This window comes from Aristolochia californica, unplaced genomic scaffold (assembly GCF_029961685.1).
Source record: "Aristolochia californica isolate CCGP_79_NKW_82.1479 unplaced genomic scaffold, dmAriCali1.0.hap1 SCAF_14, whole genome shotgun sequence".
In the NCBI taxonomy this organism is placed as follows: domain Eukaryota; kingdom Viridiplantae; phylum Streptophyta; class Magnoliopsida; order Piperales; family Aristolochiaceae; genus Aristolochia; species Aristolochia californica.
Genome location: NW_027181815.1, coordinates 24091311 through 24104580, shown reverse-complemented (window position 1 = coordinate 24104580; position 13270 = coordinate 24091311). Strand labels below are relative to the sequence as shown.

General features: G+C 32.9%; 1 protein-coding gene across 3 annotated transcripts; it reads right to left on the bottom strand.

Moving 5' to 3' along the window:
• Nucleotides 1-2115: 2115 nt before the first annotated feature.
• On the bottom strand, nucleotides 2116-11441 carry LOC137949837 (uncharacterized protein At4g06598-like). Of its 3 annotated transcripts, none has more exons than XR_011111898.1 (6): nucleotides 11327-11441; nucleotides 8800-9526; nucleotides 4134-4209; nucleotides 3701-3827; nucleotides 2447-2839; nucleotides 2116-2353 (listed from the first exon to the last, which is right to left on the bottom strand). XR_011111898.1 is itself a non-coding variant. In XM_068796041.1 (5 exons), the coding sequence occupies exons 2-5, from the start codon at nucleotides 9504-9506 to the stop codon at nucleotides 2598-2600; spliced, it is 1152 nt and encodes a 383-aa protein (XP_068652142.1). In that variant the 5' UTR covers nucleotides 9507-9526; nucleotides 11327-11441; the 3' UTR covers nucleotides 2116-2597. The 3 variants fall into 3 exon arrangements, 1 of the variants encoding a protein (XP_068652142.1); XR_011111899.1 differs by having other exon boundaries at nucleotides 2116-2315; XM_068796041.1 differs by having other exon boundaries at nucleotides 2116-2839.
• Between the last annotated feature and the right edge of the window lie 1829 nt (nucleotides 11442-13270).

Sequence of the window (13270 nt, the reverse complement as noted above, 5' to 3'; positions counted from 1 at the left end):
TAAACTTAGATAAATTTCAATTTTTAAAAATTAATAAATAATTAAAAATAAAAATAAGATTTTTTTATATTATTACATATTTAAAATAAAATACTTAAATAAATATTTAATTTTAATATATCAAAATACAAGAGTAAGAGTGAAGAACAAGCAGAACAAATGTTAGAAAGCGAGTGAATGCACGAGTGAAAGTGAATTCACTAGCCTTAGGGAGTGATTTTACATTCATTCACAACTTACAATGTATAATAATAAATTTTGGGTTATTTTCACTCGCGAAAGCACTTTTATTTTCAGAGTGTATTATCAGGCCTTAGTCTTTGGCTGTAATTAATATTTCGAGACGTTTTAAATCACGTTTAGACCTCTTTAGAGCAGCTGGATGTACTCATCTTGATGAATCTCCTCAGGGCCGGCGCCCCCTCAAATAGCTTTAATGACACATCGTAAACCCATCCCCTCCGGGTAAAATTTCTTTCGGGATCAAAACAGGCCTGAGACTGGGTATGATCTGCTCCATGAGTTGAGCTTTTTCGGCGTTAAATATGGTCAGTGCATGATTTGCAATTCCACTGATTCATTCAGGTTGGCTGTCAATCGCACTGAACCAGCATTGCTGTAGCTTCCGTTGTCATTTGCACTGTCTATTACTCTATTTGCCCTTGTCAGTTCTTATGGAGGTAGTTTCTGAATGCCCTTTATAGTTCATGATGTTATTGTGGTAGAAAGCTCACCTCAACCATGGAGACCATATCTCCACTACTAAGCACCTTCGCTAGAAGCTCATTTTCTTCAGTACAATGCCTGCCTCTGTTTCCTCCAAATATCCAACCATTCTTCCTCAAACCCTAATACCTCATCCTTTGTGTAATTCCTACTCTTAGGGTTTGTTTGAAACCCCATGGAAAAGGAAAGAGAATAAGAATTTGATTATTATTATTCTCAAAAATAGTTAGTAAAAAGGAAAATTTGATCACTACCTTATATTAACTATTTTTGTGGGGGTTCTAAACAAACCCTTGCATTCCCATCCAAATCCGACCCAAAGACCTTTTCTACCCATTCTCCTCCACCTGCTTTCTATATCAATTTGACAGGCATATAAATATGAAAACATACCTGAGGAAAATAATAGAATGGCTTCTTGACTATTTGTCTTCTCATAAAGGTATAATCAAAATAGCATTACCATATTTATCCACTATTTTCAAGAATGCCATTTACTTCATTGTATTTATATTAATAAAATTAGCTTTAAATAATATTAATATAAATACATAGAATAATACATAATAATTCTTCAATTAAAATTTGAACGATAAAAATAAAAATTAGGGTATACTTAGTCTTATCATACTCTTGTTTTCCTTTTAGTTAAATACTTATACTAAAAAAGTAGTAAACCAGAAAATGAGAATTTAACCATTATTATTCTAAAAAATAATTACTAAAATTAAGATAATTATCAAATTCTTCTTTCCACTAACTATTTTTATAAATAATAATAGTCAAATTCTTATTTTCTTTTCTTCTTTTCCATGGGTTCCAAACACACCCCATAACCAAAATCCAAAACCGTAAACAAATGGCAAGCACAAAAATGGGTAGAACATACCCTGGACTTCAGTGAAAATTCATATTTTTTCATGAGAAGATTTTGTTTCCATCTCGGAGTACTTTGAATGAACATTCCTATCTAACTACTTCAAAATAACTCACCTCATATCATTTTTTTTTAATGAAGATGTATAATTGCCTCATATCATTTGTTCATCTGTTTGATTGGATTAGGCACAAATGGGTCACACTATTCTTTTGGGGGTTTCAACTGCTCACATTCTAATTTTGCACATCAACTTTGAGGGCGAAAACACTGCAATAGAACCACATTATGTGTACCCATAGAGAAAAGAAAAATAAAAAAAAAGAATTTAACTATTATTATTCCCAAAAAATAATTAGTGAAAAAAAAATTAATCATTATGTCATTTTCACTAACTATTTTTAGGAATAATCAAATTCTCATTTTCTTTTCTTTTCTTGAAGTTCCAAACAAACCCTTAGGATCCCGACCTTTCTTACACTTTACCTATCAATGCAACTACAATTGAAACATGAAAACACAAGCTATCTTTACTTCTCTAACGTTCTTATAAATAAAAATTGCTTAAAGACATTCGACTTGTAGAGAGATAAAGAGCAATCAGCTACACACTGACCGTCTGCTTAAATAGAGAATTCATTCTGTGGCCAGATCGTCACGTCTGGACATTACAGCACTGCAATCTCCCTTCGGCCGAAAAAGGGACAGCAATCTCCCCATTGAGCAAAGAAAATGGGAATTAGGAATGAGCTAAAATACAGAACGAAAGGAATAAGATTAACAATAGAATCATCACTAGGTAGACAGAACGAAAGGAACATAAAAACACGATAATCCAATCACCTCGGATGAATCACACAAGCAGGAACCGTGAATCTTCTGCAGTGGCTCACCAGGTGCGTGGGTTGGATATGAATTAGATATTGGAATCAGCTGAAAAGAAACAGAAAGGGAATACTACAAGCAGAAAGAACACTGGCACAGCCCCATCGAATCAAATGTGGAGAGGGCCATTAACAGAGTCCCTGCCTGAACTAGACTGCTTTTGTGTCAGAGAAAGATTGGTAAATTGGGAATCTAAGTCTCTACTGCTACTGCGCCTATGATGATGGCTAGAAGAGTGCTGCTGCTGATGCTGTTTTAGCTGTGACTGTAGAGGTGGGGGTTGTGGTTGCTGCTGCTGATAGAACGAAGCTCGTAGTCGAGCAATCTCTCTTTCTAGCATCTCTTGCTCCACTGCATAACCATATCAGAAGACATTAAGTTTCTCCAACATTAGATTAAGGCCACTTCAGTAAATGATACCCAGCATTAGCAAGATGATTTGAAACATAATGGATTGGCTAGATGAGGAAAACATATATGAACTGACATATATGGTTTTTTTTCAGATAATAATATCTAATACTAAGTACTACTATCTCGGATAAAAGAACGGAAAAATTATTTTTATTTTAATTTACAAGTTAAACAATATATACTAGTGAAACTTGAATCCAAAACCACACACTAGAACTGTGCCCCTCCCCTCCCCTCAATGAGGCTATTAAGCTAATGGCCTAATCGACCTCAATACTGCACCTTCCAAACTTGGCAATAGATCCAAATCCAAAAGTTTAGTTAAAGCTCTTCCAAATAGATCCAAATCCAAAGAATTAAAACAAAGTGTCTTCCTAATAGATCGAAATCCAAAAATTAAAACTAAATTTGTTCGACTTCTACGCTTCTCCAATGCCCTCTCAATTAATCCTTGATGTCAATATTAGTTGAGTTTAAAGCACTAAAAAATAAAATGGAATGATGGCAATACTGAATTATAACAAAGAAAACTGGCAAAATTTGCAAATATTCAAACTTCTGTAGAAATAAAAAATTATTAGGTCCACCCTTTGGCAGGATGTAAGCCCATACTCTGCACCCTTGGAAAAAGTTAAAAAAAAAAAAAAAAGCGAAAGATTATTGTGTGCAGTCTTAATGAAAACAAACTTACTGTTACAGACAACAACACTAATAGGCTTTACCAACAGGGCTTTATTTCCCTAGAGAATAAGAAATTTGTTAATGTATGTTGATATCAACATGACATGGAATACTTACAGTACTTAATTAGTTGCTCCTGAGCCAAACTGTCTAATCGCTGCTTCAGGGCTTTATTCTCCATGCTCAATATGAGATTCTGTTGGTCCAGAAATTCTAGCTCAGCAGCAGCTTCAGACCCCTCAGCCTGCAATAGCACAACACCAGAAACAATAAACAATAAGTCAAAATATAATGCAAATTTACCCCAGGGTATCTAGCGTAAACAGTTAAACCAAAAGACAGGTCTTTTAAAGAACCAATAATCACATCATAAGCACAGAACAGCAACAGATGTGGTTGATGACAATTTTTGATTAACAACCCAATTAGCTCACGCCAGATTATTTACAAGAGGTAGACATCATAAGCAATGACAATTCAAACTATACATGTATGCCAATTTATTGACTTTCAATGCATAGAGTGACAGTGACTGCTTAGAGGGGCCCACCTGCAATGCTTGGACATTCCTTTCCAGCTCCGCTATGTATTGAAGTTTCCGAACACGAGACCGTTGAGCAAATTGCCTGCAATAGAACAACACAACATTTTCATAGATTGGCCATAGAAGCAGTTTGAATGTCCTTTTTCTCAAAAATAAGCTTTGTAAATCTTGAGCAAATTGCCTACAATAGAACATCATAACATTTTTACAGATTGAAAATAGAAATTTGAATGTCCTTTTTCACAAAAAATATGCTATGAATCTCAAATATTATATTTATTGAAGGGGCAATCAAAATAAGTTAGATGTATAAGCAGCATCCATTACCACTCAATCTACTGTTTTATTTATTTATTTATTTATTGTGAAAAGAAATCCTCAGATAGGGATCATATAAAATGAACAGCAGCTAGGAGGCTTTGGATCATTTCTATTACAATGACCCTTCTTAAATCTCTTTTTTTTTTTTTTTGGCAAATCATTTGTTAGATATGTTTAGCAAAATCCACCTAATTTTGTTTTGCTCTTTCAACCACCCATTTCACTTGAGCGTTGCATTTGTCATTTTTGTTGATTAACAGGGATTCAAGGGACTGTAATATTAATTAGCAAAAGAGAATGACTTTCAGATTTTCACAGCAAGCTATCTCATAATTACTACATTTATGTGAATGGTACTCTCACTTTGTTCACCATGCAACCAAAAAACATATCCAAGATAAAGTTCACATTTTCTTGCTTCACTGTTTTCTAGATAAGGTGATAAAAAGGAAATCCTTCTTCTACTTCTACATTGACTCCTTGTCCCAATATGATGGCTCAGTTACATGAACCTTTTCACCCAGTCAGCTTTACTGTTTTGGAAATAGATAAGAATTTGACAGAAATAGAAAAATAATAATTAGAAACACACAATGAAGCATGTTTCAAACTCCAAATTAATTCAAAGTGAATTTCAAGATCCATAAAAGTAATATCCAAAAGAAAATTAGATTCTTCTCCACTATTTTCCTAGAGATAGATCCTCTATTTTATTCTAGCTGTTGAAGAGCAGATATGAAAGAGTTTTACATGGCTCTCACAATAAAAGTCTTATAGAGCCAGAATTATTATGGATGGAAGTCTCACAGAAGAGTTTCAGCTAAAAGGTACTTTAGTTATGTTAATCTTCTATTCATGTTCAATTGTTTAATCATTTATCTTTAAGTGTTAGACTTTCAGTGTAATTGGAACAAGGGTAGTTTAATTTTAATTGGACTCAACTACTTTCTTCTATTATGAATAGGGGCTCATGTATTCAGATTACAACAAGTTAGTGAAGTTTTTCTCTTTTTCAGAAATTCAACATGGTATTAGAATAGGTTCAGTGAGCTGACTTGGTCAACCTACAAAAATAATGTGATCCTTTTCTATCTTTTTTTTTTTCTTTCCAGTCCCATTACCCATTGTTTTCTTGGTGTTCGTACCTCCATAATGACTTTTTCATATTGTAAATTATATATTGACGGAAAGATATTCAAGTCTACTTTCCAACGCAAAACGAATTTAGGCAATTGGAGTTTTTTACAAAGAGAAATCAATATTGAAACAGCAAAGATCAGACTGCAAGAGAGGTTCGAGCAACAAAAGAAAACTTCAACTTTCAAGCCGTTTTATGCCATCAAGAAGACTTTATATGAAAAATTATATATCAAAAGAAAGATCTACCAAAGAAGAATGAGTATTCAGTTCTCTCAAATTACAAAATCCAAAATATATCAGATTCTTTATCTCAAAATAAGTATATTTTATGAAGAGAAGTTATACTTAGATGAAATTTATCGAAGACAAGTTTCAAAAGGAGAAAATTTCATGTCAATTTGATCTATATTTAAGGAGATATTCACATTGGAGTCGGGAAGGGTCAATCTACATAACAAAGAGAATCAAGAGGCCATAAAAGATTCAAGAATGGATCTTTTTGTGTCAAATTTGGTGTCAAATTAAAGCTTTTGAGTTTTGTTTCTTGGGAAACAAACCATTTGTAATTCTGAGCTATATTTTTGGAGATATTGATATCAGCAGTACCAAAGGTCAATTCTGTCAAAAATCTTTTTTCTTCTTATTTTATCCCCTATTATCTCTTCGGGCATTGACGTGAATTGAGTTTCCTTTTCTCCTAAAAATTTTTTAGCCAAATTTTCTTCTAATCAGAGAGTTTTGGTCTAACTTCAACACTATCTTCTTCTTTGAAACCTCTTTAATCCTATAAATCTCTTATCTTTGGAAAATCTCATTTAGGAAAGTGCTGCTAATTCAGGAAAGTCTATCATTGGAAAGTTTTTGTTTTGATTATGCAAAATCTCAAAAGTATTCCAGATAAGAATTCATTGAGTATTTGATTAGATATTTTCCTCATATGGACTGATTGATTTGGAAATAGAAACTTGTAAGTTAAATTATGCAATTATCAAAGTTTTCATAGTTACAGCTGTTCTCAAGTTGTGTGTTTTTATTTTTTTTTATTTTTAAATAATGTATATATAAACAAGAAGAGGAAACATGACAAAATCATCAGAGCAAACTCCTAACAATAAGGGATTGGAGGGATCTTGAAAATGTGGTTTTTTTACTTGGTTGTATATCTTCTACATCGTCAACTCCAAAAAATTTTGCTCATCCTTATAAAATTATCTTGAAGTCATACTTGGTCAAATTTGTAAAGTTACTTTTTCTATCGTTACAATCTCCTTATTATCAAGGAGGTTTATTTTCCTTCGTTACATTCCCCACATACCCCTTTTTATCGGTTACCTTTCTCCTACCATCCTTTTTTTACTCTCGCATACCCCTTTGGGCCAACTTCTTGTGTGTTGCTTTGGTTGGTTTCTCTTTTTATATACATATAGGTGTTTTAAGTCCATTGAGACTTTTCTATGAGTACCCTTAAGTGGGTTTTTATTGTCGTCTTTTAAGTGACAGACGTCATCCTTTTTTAGAGATTATTATCACTACTTTTATTTGAAATCCTATGAGGTTGGTTTCGACCTTTTTTATACATGCATCACCCATCTTATTTTTTGAGAGGGAGTCTGATTGAGTTCTTATCCTCGGGACACCTTGATGTAAGAGATAATAAATACCGTTATGTTTTTGTTTCAAACTGGGATTAAACCGATACCTTCCAGTCTGAGAGGGAGAAGTACAAGAAGTACAAGAAAAATGTATTTTATTCCACATATTGTGGTAATTTTTATGTGACCAAAATATTCAAGAAATGGGGAGCACAAAAGATGAAGTTTTTGCATCTATGAAGAATTGCATCTGTGAAGAAATTTTTTCAGCAAAAAAAAAAATAAAAAAAATAAAGACCAATAATCCTTTTCATTGCAAGTTGAAGTTATAAACTCCATCTTGAGGAGGAGTGTTAAAGAGCAGATATGGAAGAGTCTTACATGGCTCTCACAATAAGAAGTTTTACAAAGCCAAAATTATTACGAAAGAAAGTTTCATAGAAGAGTTTCAGTTAAAAGGTGTTTTAGTTATGTTAATCTTCTATTTATGTTTAGTTGTTTAATTATGCTAGGAATTATCTTTAAGTATTAAACTTTCGGTGTAATTGGAACAAGGGTAGTTTAATTGTAATTGGACTTTAATACTTTCCTCTATTATAAATAAGGGCTCATGTACTCAAATTACAACAAGTTAGTGAAGTTTCTCTCTTTTCCAGAAATTCAACACCATCATCTCAACGAAAATCAATCCCAAAGAAATAGAGAAGAGCATGATCAGGCCTATCCAAGTTGATTTCATACTAGAAAGATTTTTAAAGGGAAAATCTAAATTCAATAGTACCATTCACTATAATTTTTTATAAACTAATTGGGAGTAGATCACTTCGGGGCAGTGCATGCATACAATAAGAGGGATTGGAAAAACCGAAAAAACAAAGGAGAGAAAAACAAGACCATGGCTTTCAGAGGATGACCAAAACATTTGATGTTGTCTTTAGGTTAATTAGTTTTCTATGAACTTTATGATTTGGCATTCCTTTTTCTTTGAAGGGGAGTACAAAAAATGTAAGCTACGGTAAATGGAACTAATTGTCCAGATAAGATTAATAGAATGCTTGGAAACAAAACAATGAAATTACCCAAACAGTCCAATGGGTCTCCATAGATGTTGGCACTATGCTAAGAATAAATTTGAAACATAGGGAGTTGAGGTCATGTTTCTCTTTGCTTGTACAAGAAAGAGATGTGAGCTTGAATGATAGCACGAGCAATTCAAGAAAGTTACCGTAACAATTCATAAATCAATTTCCTTAAAAGCCATAATAATTAATGTAAAAAAAATTATGGATGGGAGTGAACAATTACGGATTGGAGAAGGGGGGAACTCGGTTACAGGCATAAGATTATATTACACTCACAACCAAAGTTTTCAAGAAAGAAAAACAAATGGTAGGATGTCTGTAGATCTAATGGGAACATATAAACTCCAGCTAATTTTGCTTGCTAACCAACTCTAACATATAAATCAATCTTCACTTGTGCACTCTTATCTTAACATTTTAACTTCAGATTTCACCCTAACAATGTTTCTGGATGTTCACTAAGAGTGCTTTTTTTCTTTTTTGGTGTTTATGTGTGTTTGTTGAAAACCAATGAGAATAAGTACAATGGCAACTTACTGCTTAGCTCGTTTTGGGTCAGCCTCAGATAAAGAAGATATCACATGAGATCCATCCCTTCTTTCAGACCCTTTCATGGCACGTGAAGAATACTCCTCTTGTTCTTGCTTTTCAGTGGATGTTGATGGCAGTGCATCTGGTTCCCCTGTTGTAAATAACAACCCTGCACATTGGAGTGCGTTTCTATCTTTTGAAGATGGAAGAACGCCAAAGTAGGACCCAGAATTTAAAGAATGTTCAAGTCCCTTATTTGTCTGTCTTTCAAAAGAATTAGCCTCAGCGCGTAATGAAGCTTGCTGGATCTCCCTAAAATGTTCAAAATCCAGAGAGCGCCATGAAGGTACAGATGTTAAACCATAATTGTATTCCTCTTGACATATGTTGCCAGAATTAGATGCTTCTATGTACGCAAAAGAATCACTTGATGATCTCCTATGACCTGGTCTCCTCACAGGCATCTCGGGTTCATTTAGAAGATCATCAAGCCAAGATGGCTGCTCCTCAATGAGAAAGCTCTCAGAGGAAGTACGTTGGTGTACCCTCGATCCATCTCTTTGCTTTGCAATGGCTTTTGATCCAATTGAAAAGCCTGCACTGTAATCTGGATATGATGGGGTAACACTAGGAAAGGGACTTTTCGGTGGAAGAAGAGATTGTTTCCCTGTAAATGCTCTATAGTATGCTGCTGTCCCTTTGGAATTTTCCATTAGCTTAAATACAAGAAAACCTGCCCAAAAAATAACAAAAAGCAACAACAATTCAAATTTCTCATGCATTTCAATATGAAATTAAGGAACATGCTGTAAAACAACACAGAAAAAAAACAATAAAAAATGGGAACAAGGAGAAACATTGTACATGCAACAAAAATTCAAGAGACAAAAGAACAATTAGTAATAAATATACACCAAACTGCACAAGAGCAAGAAACTCTCAATTAAAAATTCCAAGCTGAAGTTCTCTTTTTTTTTATCTTGAAATTGAGCAATTCTTTTAAGAGACAGGACCTCAATGTTTACAAGTAAAAAAACAAAAGGAAAAAAATAGAAAACAAAAATACAGCAGTTGATGGGCAACACAAAAAAAAAGTCAGCCACAGCTGGCATCGGCGAGAAGTATCTGACATACGAGAGAAACTACAAATTTGAAGTTAGATCAAGAAGTTTCCTAGCATCCAATTCAATGGCCAGTAAAAATATATATCGCACTAATGAATTCTCTTTATTGCTTCATAGAGCAGAGGTTTTACCATCCCGCCTGGAGAACTGCTAATCAACTGGTAACAAAAAATTCATAAGTAAAATGACAATGAAATTTTATCTGACTTTGGTTCCACAGCTAGATCATGGAAGGAAGTAATGTGTCATCAGGCTTACAGGAGAAAGGTCATGATAATTTAGTACATAGATATTATTGGGTCAACATTCATGTAAGTAGCCAGTGAAAAGTATTAAAAAGAAAACGTGACCCTAAACATATCCCTTCAAGCAATCTGTACACAAGGGTATCATGTGACCTGTAATGATGTTCCCACCAAAGTAGAGCTAAGTAACGATTGGACACCTAATGCTCATAATTGGCCACTGTGAACCTTAGATAACTACCCATGATCACCAGCACATGCATAGTGTTTTGGTCTTGAGATTTTGTCACTAGTTTAGGTTGTTCAAAGCATGTTCTCAGGTTGAAGATGGAAGAGGTTACAGTTCATTTTTACTCTAGTCAAGTTCAAAACTGGTTCCCTCAGAAGCGGAACATAAATGAACCACCATAAAAACCCTCCGACAATGAAACCAGATGCAGGTCTATAATTTGTTTGCTTCTCCAGTGACTTGAGTTATATTAAACATAAAAAATACAGATCTATATTTAACATAAAAACGGGTTCCATCAGAAGCTGAACATAAATGAACCACCATAAAAAACCCTCCAACACTCAAACAAGGTACAGGTCCATAATTTGTTTTCTTCTCCAGTTCCTTGAATTATAGTAAACATAAAAATACATTACGCTAGGAATAAAGTCAGTGACCCCTTTGGCAGTTACCCTGTACGTCTTCCGAGTATGAAGAAAACATAAAAACACACAATTCGCACAGTCAAATACAGAAAAGGAAAGCCTTACCTTCAACTACAAAAAACAGTTACCCTGTAACCTGCAAGAAAAATCATTCAGCACAAAAAAAAAAACACAACAGGAATCCTCAAATGCGTAAAAAAACGGAAATGAGAAATTAAAGAACAAAAAACATGAATAAATCACATTTTTTAAATTACTGACATCAAAAGAAAACCAGAAAATCTGAAGAACGTCAATGCAGATCAAACAAATAGTACGATAAAAAGCTATATTAATCAAAAGCACCAGAGAGAAATTTAAAATCAAAATAAAATACCCTAACACATATAATCCAATTTTTTCACAACAAAAAGGGAAAATGTGCACAGAAAAAAAAACACGCGCTAATTTTGTCAATAAACAAAATAATAAAAGGCTTCTAAGAGGAGAAAAAAAAAATGTCCTTACCTGATAGAAGTGGAGATGCACTTCTTCTTCTCCCTTCCCAGGTCAAATAGAAAGAACTCTCGAACGAAAAGGGATTATCTTAGGGTTACAGAGAAAAAGAGAGGGAGATGGAGAGGGAGAGGGACGGAGGCAGGTATAGAAGGCACTAGCGAAACTTAGGTGGCAATAAATATTAAATCGTAAAAAAATGGTTAAAATATCACGATATATTTATTTTCACGATACTTTCCCATTTTATCGCGATATTTGATTCCCGACCAATCGGAAATCGATTTCGTGGATCCGGGGGGCAGGCCAACCACATGCGGATCGACAAAGAAGATTACCCGACAGGGCCCTAACCTCAGAATCGCATGTTCAGAACCGTGGGCCCCGTTCAAGTAGTGGCAGTCTAGTAAATAAGAAAAAGAAGTTTTATAAAATTGGGTAAATTATATAATTCATGGGACAAGACGCATATGTATTATCCCCCTATAAATGGAGAAAAATTTATGGAATCCGGATGTTAAGTCATTTTTTTGTTTTATTATTTTTAAAAGAAGGAACAAAAGAGACATCAAGTTACCTTTTTTTTTTTTTTTTGCCGAATCACTATTTATTTAGATAAGTAAAAAAATAAATTCTAATTCAAATCACCCAATGAGTCACTATGTTTTTCTGGACAATTAACTGAAATTTTGAGGAAATTGTTGATTTTTATGGTTTAATCAGTGATTCTTCTTCATAATCGGTGATATTTTAACAAAAATTAGAGAGTTTATACAAAAATTAGTGATTTTTTTGAAAAATCTATGATTTTATGTGAAAATAAGTGATTTTTATAATAAAATCATTACTTTTTTAAATAAATTCTTTTCAAAATCAATGTTTTTTATTTTAAAATTAGTGCTTCTCAAAATCAATGTTTTTTAAATCACTGATTGTTATTATAAAATCAATGCTTTTCAGATCACCACTTTTTATTACAAAGCACAACTTTTTTAAATCGGTATTTTTAAAAAAAATGAGATCATTTTTTTGTTATAAAATCACTACTTATTTAAATCACTTGTTTTTTTAAATTATTTTTTATTACAAAACATTGCCTTTCAATTAATAGATAGATGTCACATGTTTTTTAGTGAGATAACATTTGAGAGAAGATAGAAAATCATCCCCTACTAAGAAAGTGATTATGTCACATATTTATTTATCGTTTGCACATCTGAACAATGAGTCATTCGGATATGATTTGCATTCAACTTTAAGAACTTAAAAAAACTATGCTTCTATCATTTTTTGCTAATTTTTTTATCTATTATTGAATGTTAAACACTTTTAGTGCCTATAGTTGGAAAAGTGCACCCCAAGAAAAGTAAAAAAAAATGATTATTAATTTTAGAAGTATTTAATTTTAAAAATTATTAGTGTCTTAATAAGAAATTTATAATAAATTTAGTATGTATTTATAAGTAGTTATATAGTATAATTTTTAAGAAAAGATTTTAAATATATGTTTAATTTGTATATTCTCAAATTTTCTTGTAGAAAGTAATTTTCTAGGTTTTATGGGGAACAAAGACATGAATAATTTTTTTAATATTATTTAAGTTATAAATAGGGGAGAGAGGTTAAAGCCTAAGCTCTCCTATCTTTTTCTCTTAAAAAATGTATCATGATATCAGAGCATGTCATCTAGGTCCGCTAGTTGATCGTAACCCACAAACACAATGGATCTATTCTTCTATTTGATTTTTCGTCTTTAGTTTTCTTGTTTAATTGTTTTCAATTTTACCCTCTTTTTCTCTAGTTTTTTATTTTATTTATTTATGCATTGCCCATTGTGTTTCTAGTTTTTGTATTCTTGTTCAGGGTTTAGGGTTTAGGGTTCTATCAATTTATGCAGTTTATTAGTAGCCTCTCCTTTTTTTAAGTTTTATCATTCACACTGCTTCTAAATCCAAC

Excerpts from the sequence above, each read along its gene's own strand:
- LOC137949837 (XM_068796041.1), bottom strand. The coding sequence starts at position 9,506 with ATGGAAAATTCCAAAGGGACAGCAGCATACTATAGAGCATTTACAGGG. Across the intron at positions 3,828-4,133 it reads GGAATGTCCAAGCATTGCAG|GCTGAGGGGTCTGAAGCTGC; the intron begins GTGGGCCCCTCT and ends GTGCTATTGCAG. Across the intron at positions 2,840-3,700 it reads GGAGCAACTAATTAAGTACT|TGGAGCAAGAGATGCTAGAA; the intron begins GTAAGTATTCCA and ends ATGGTTATGCAG.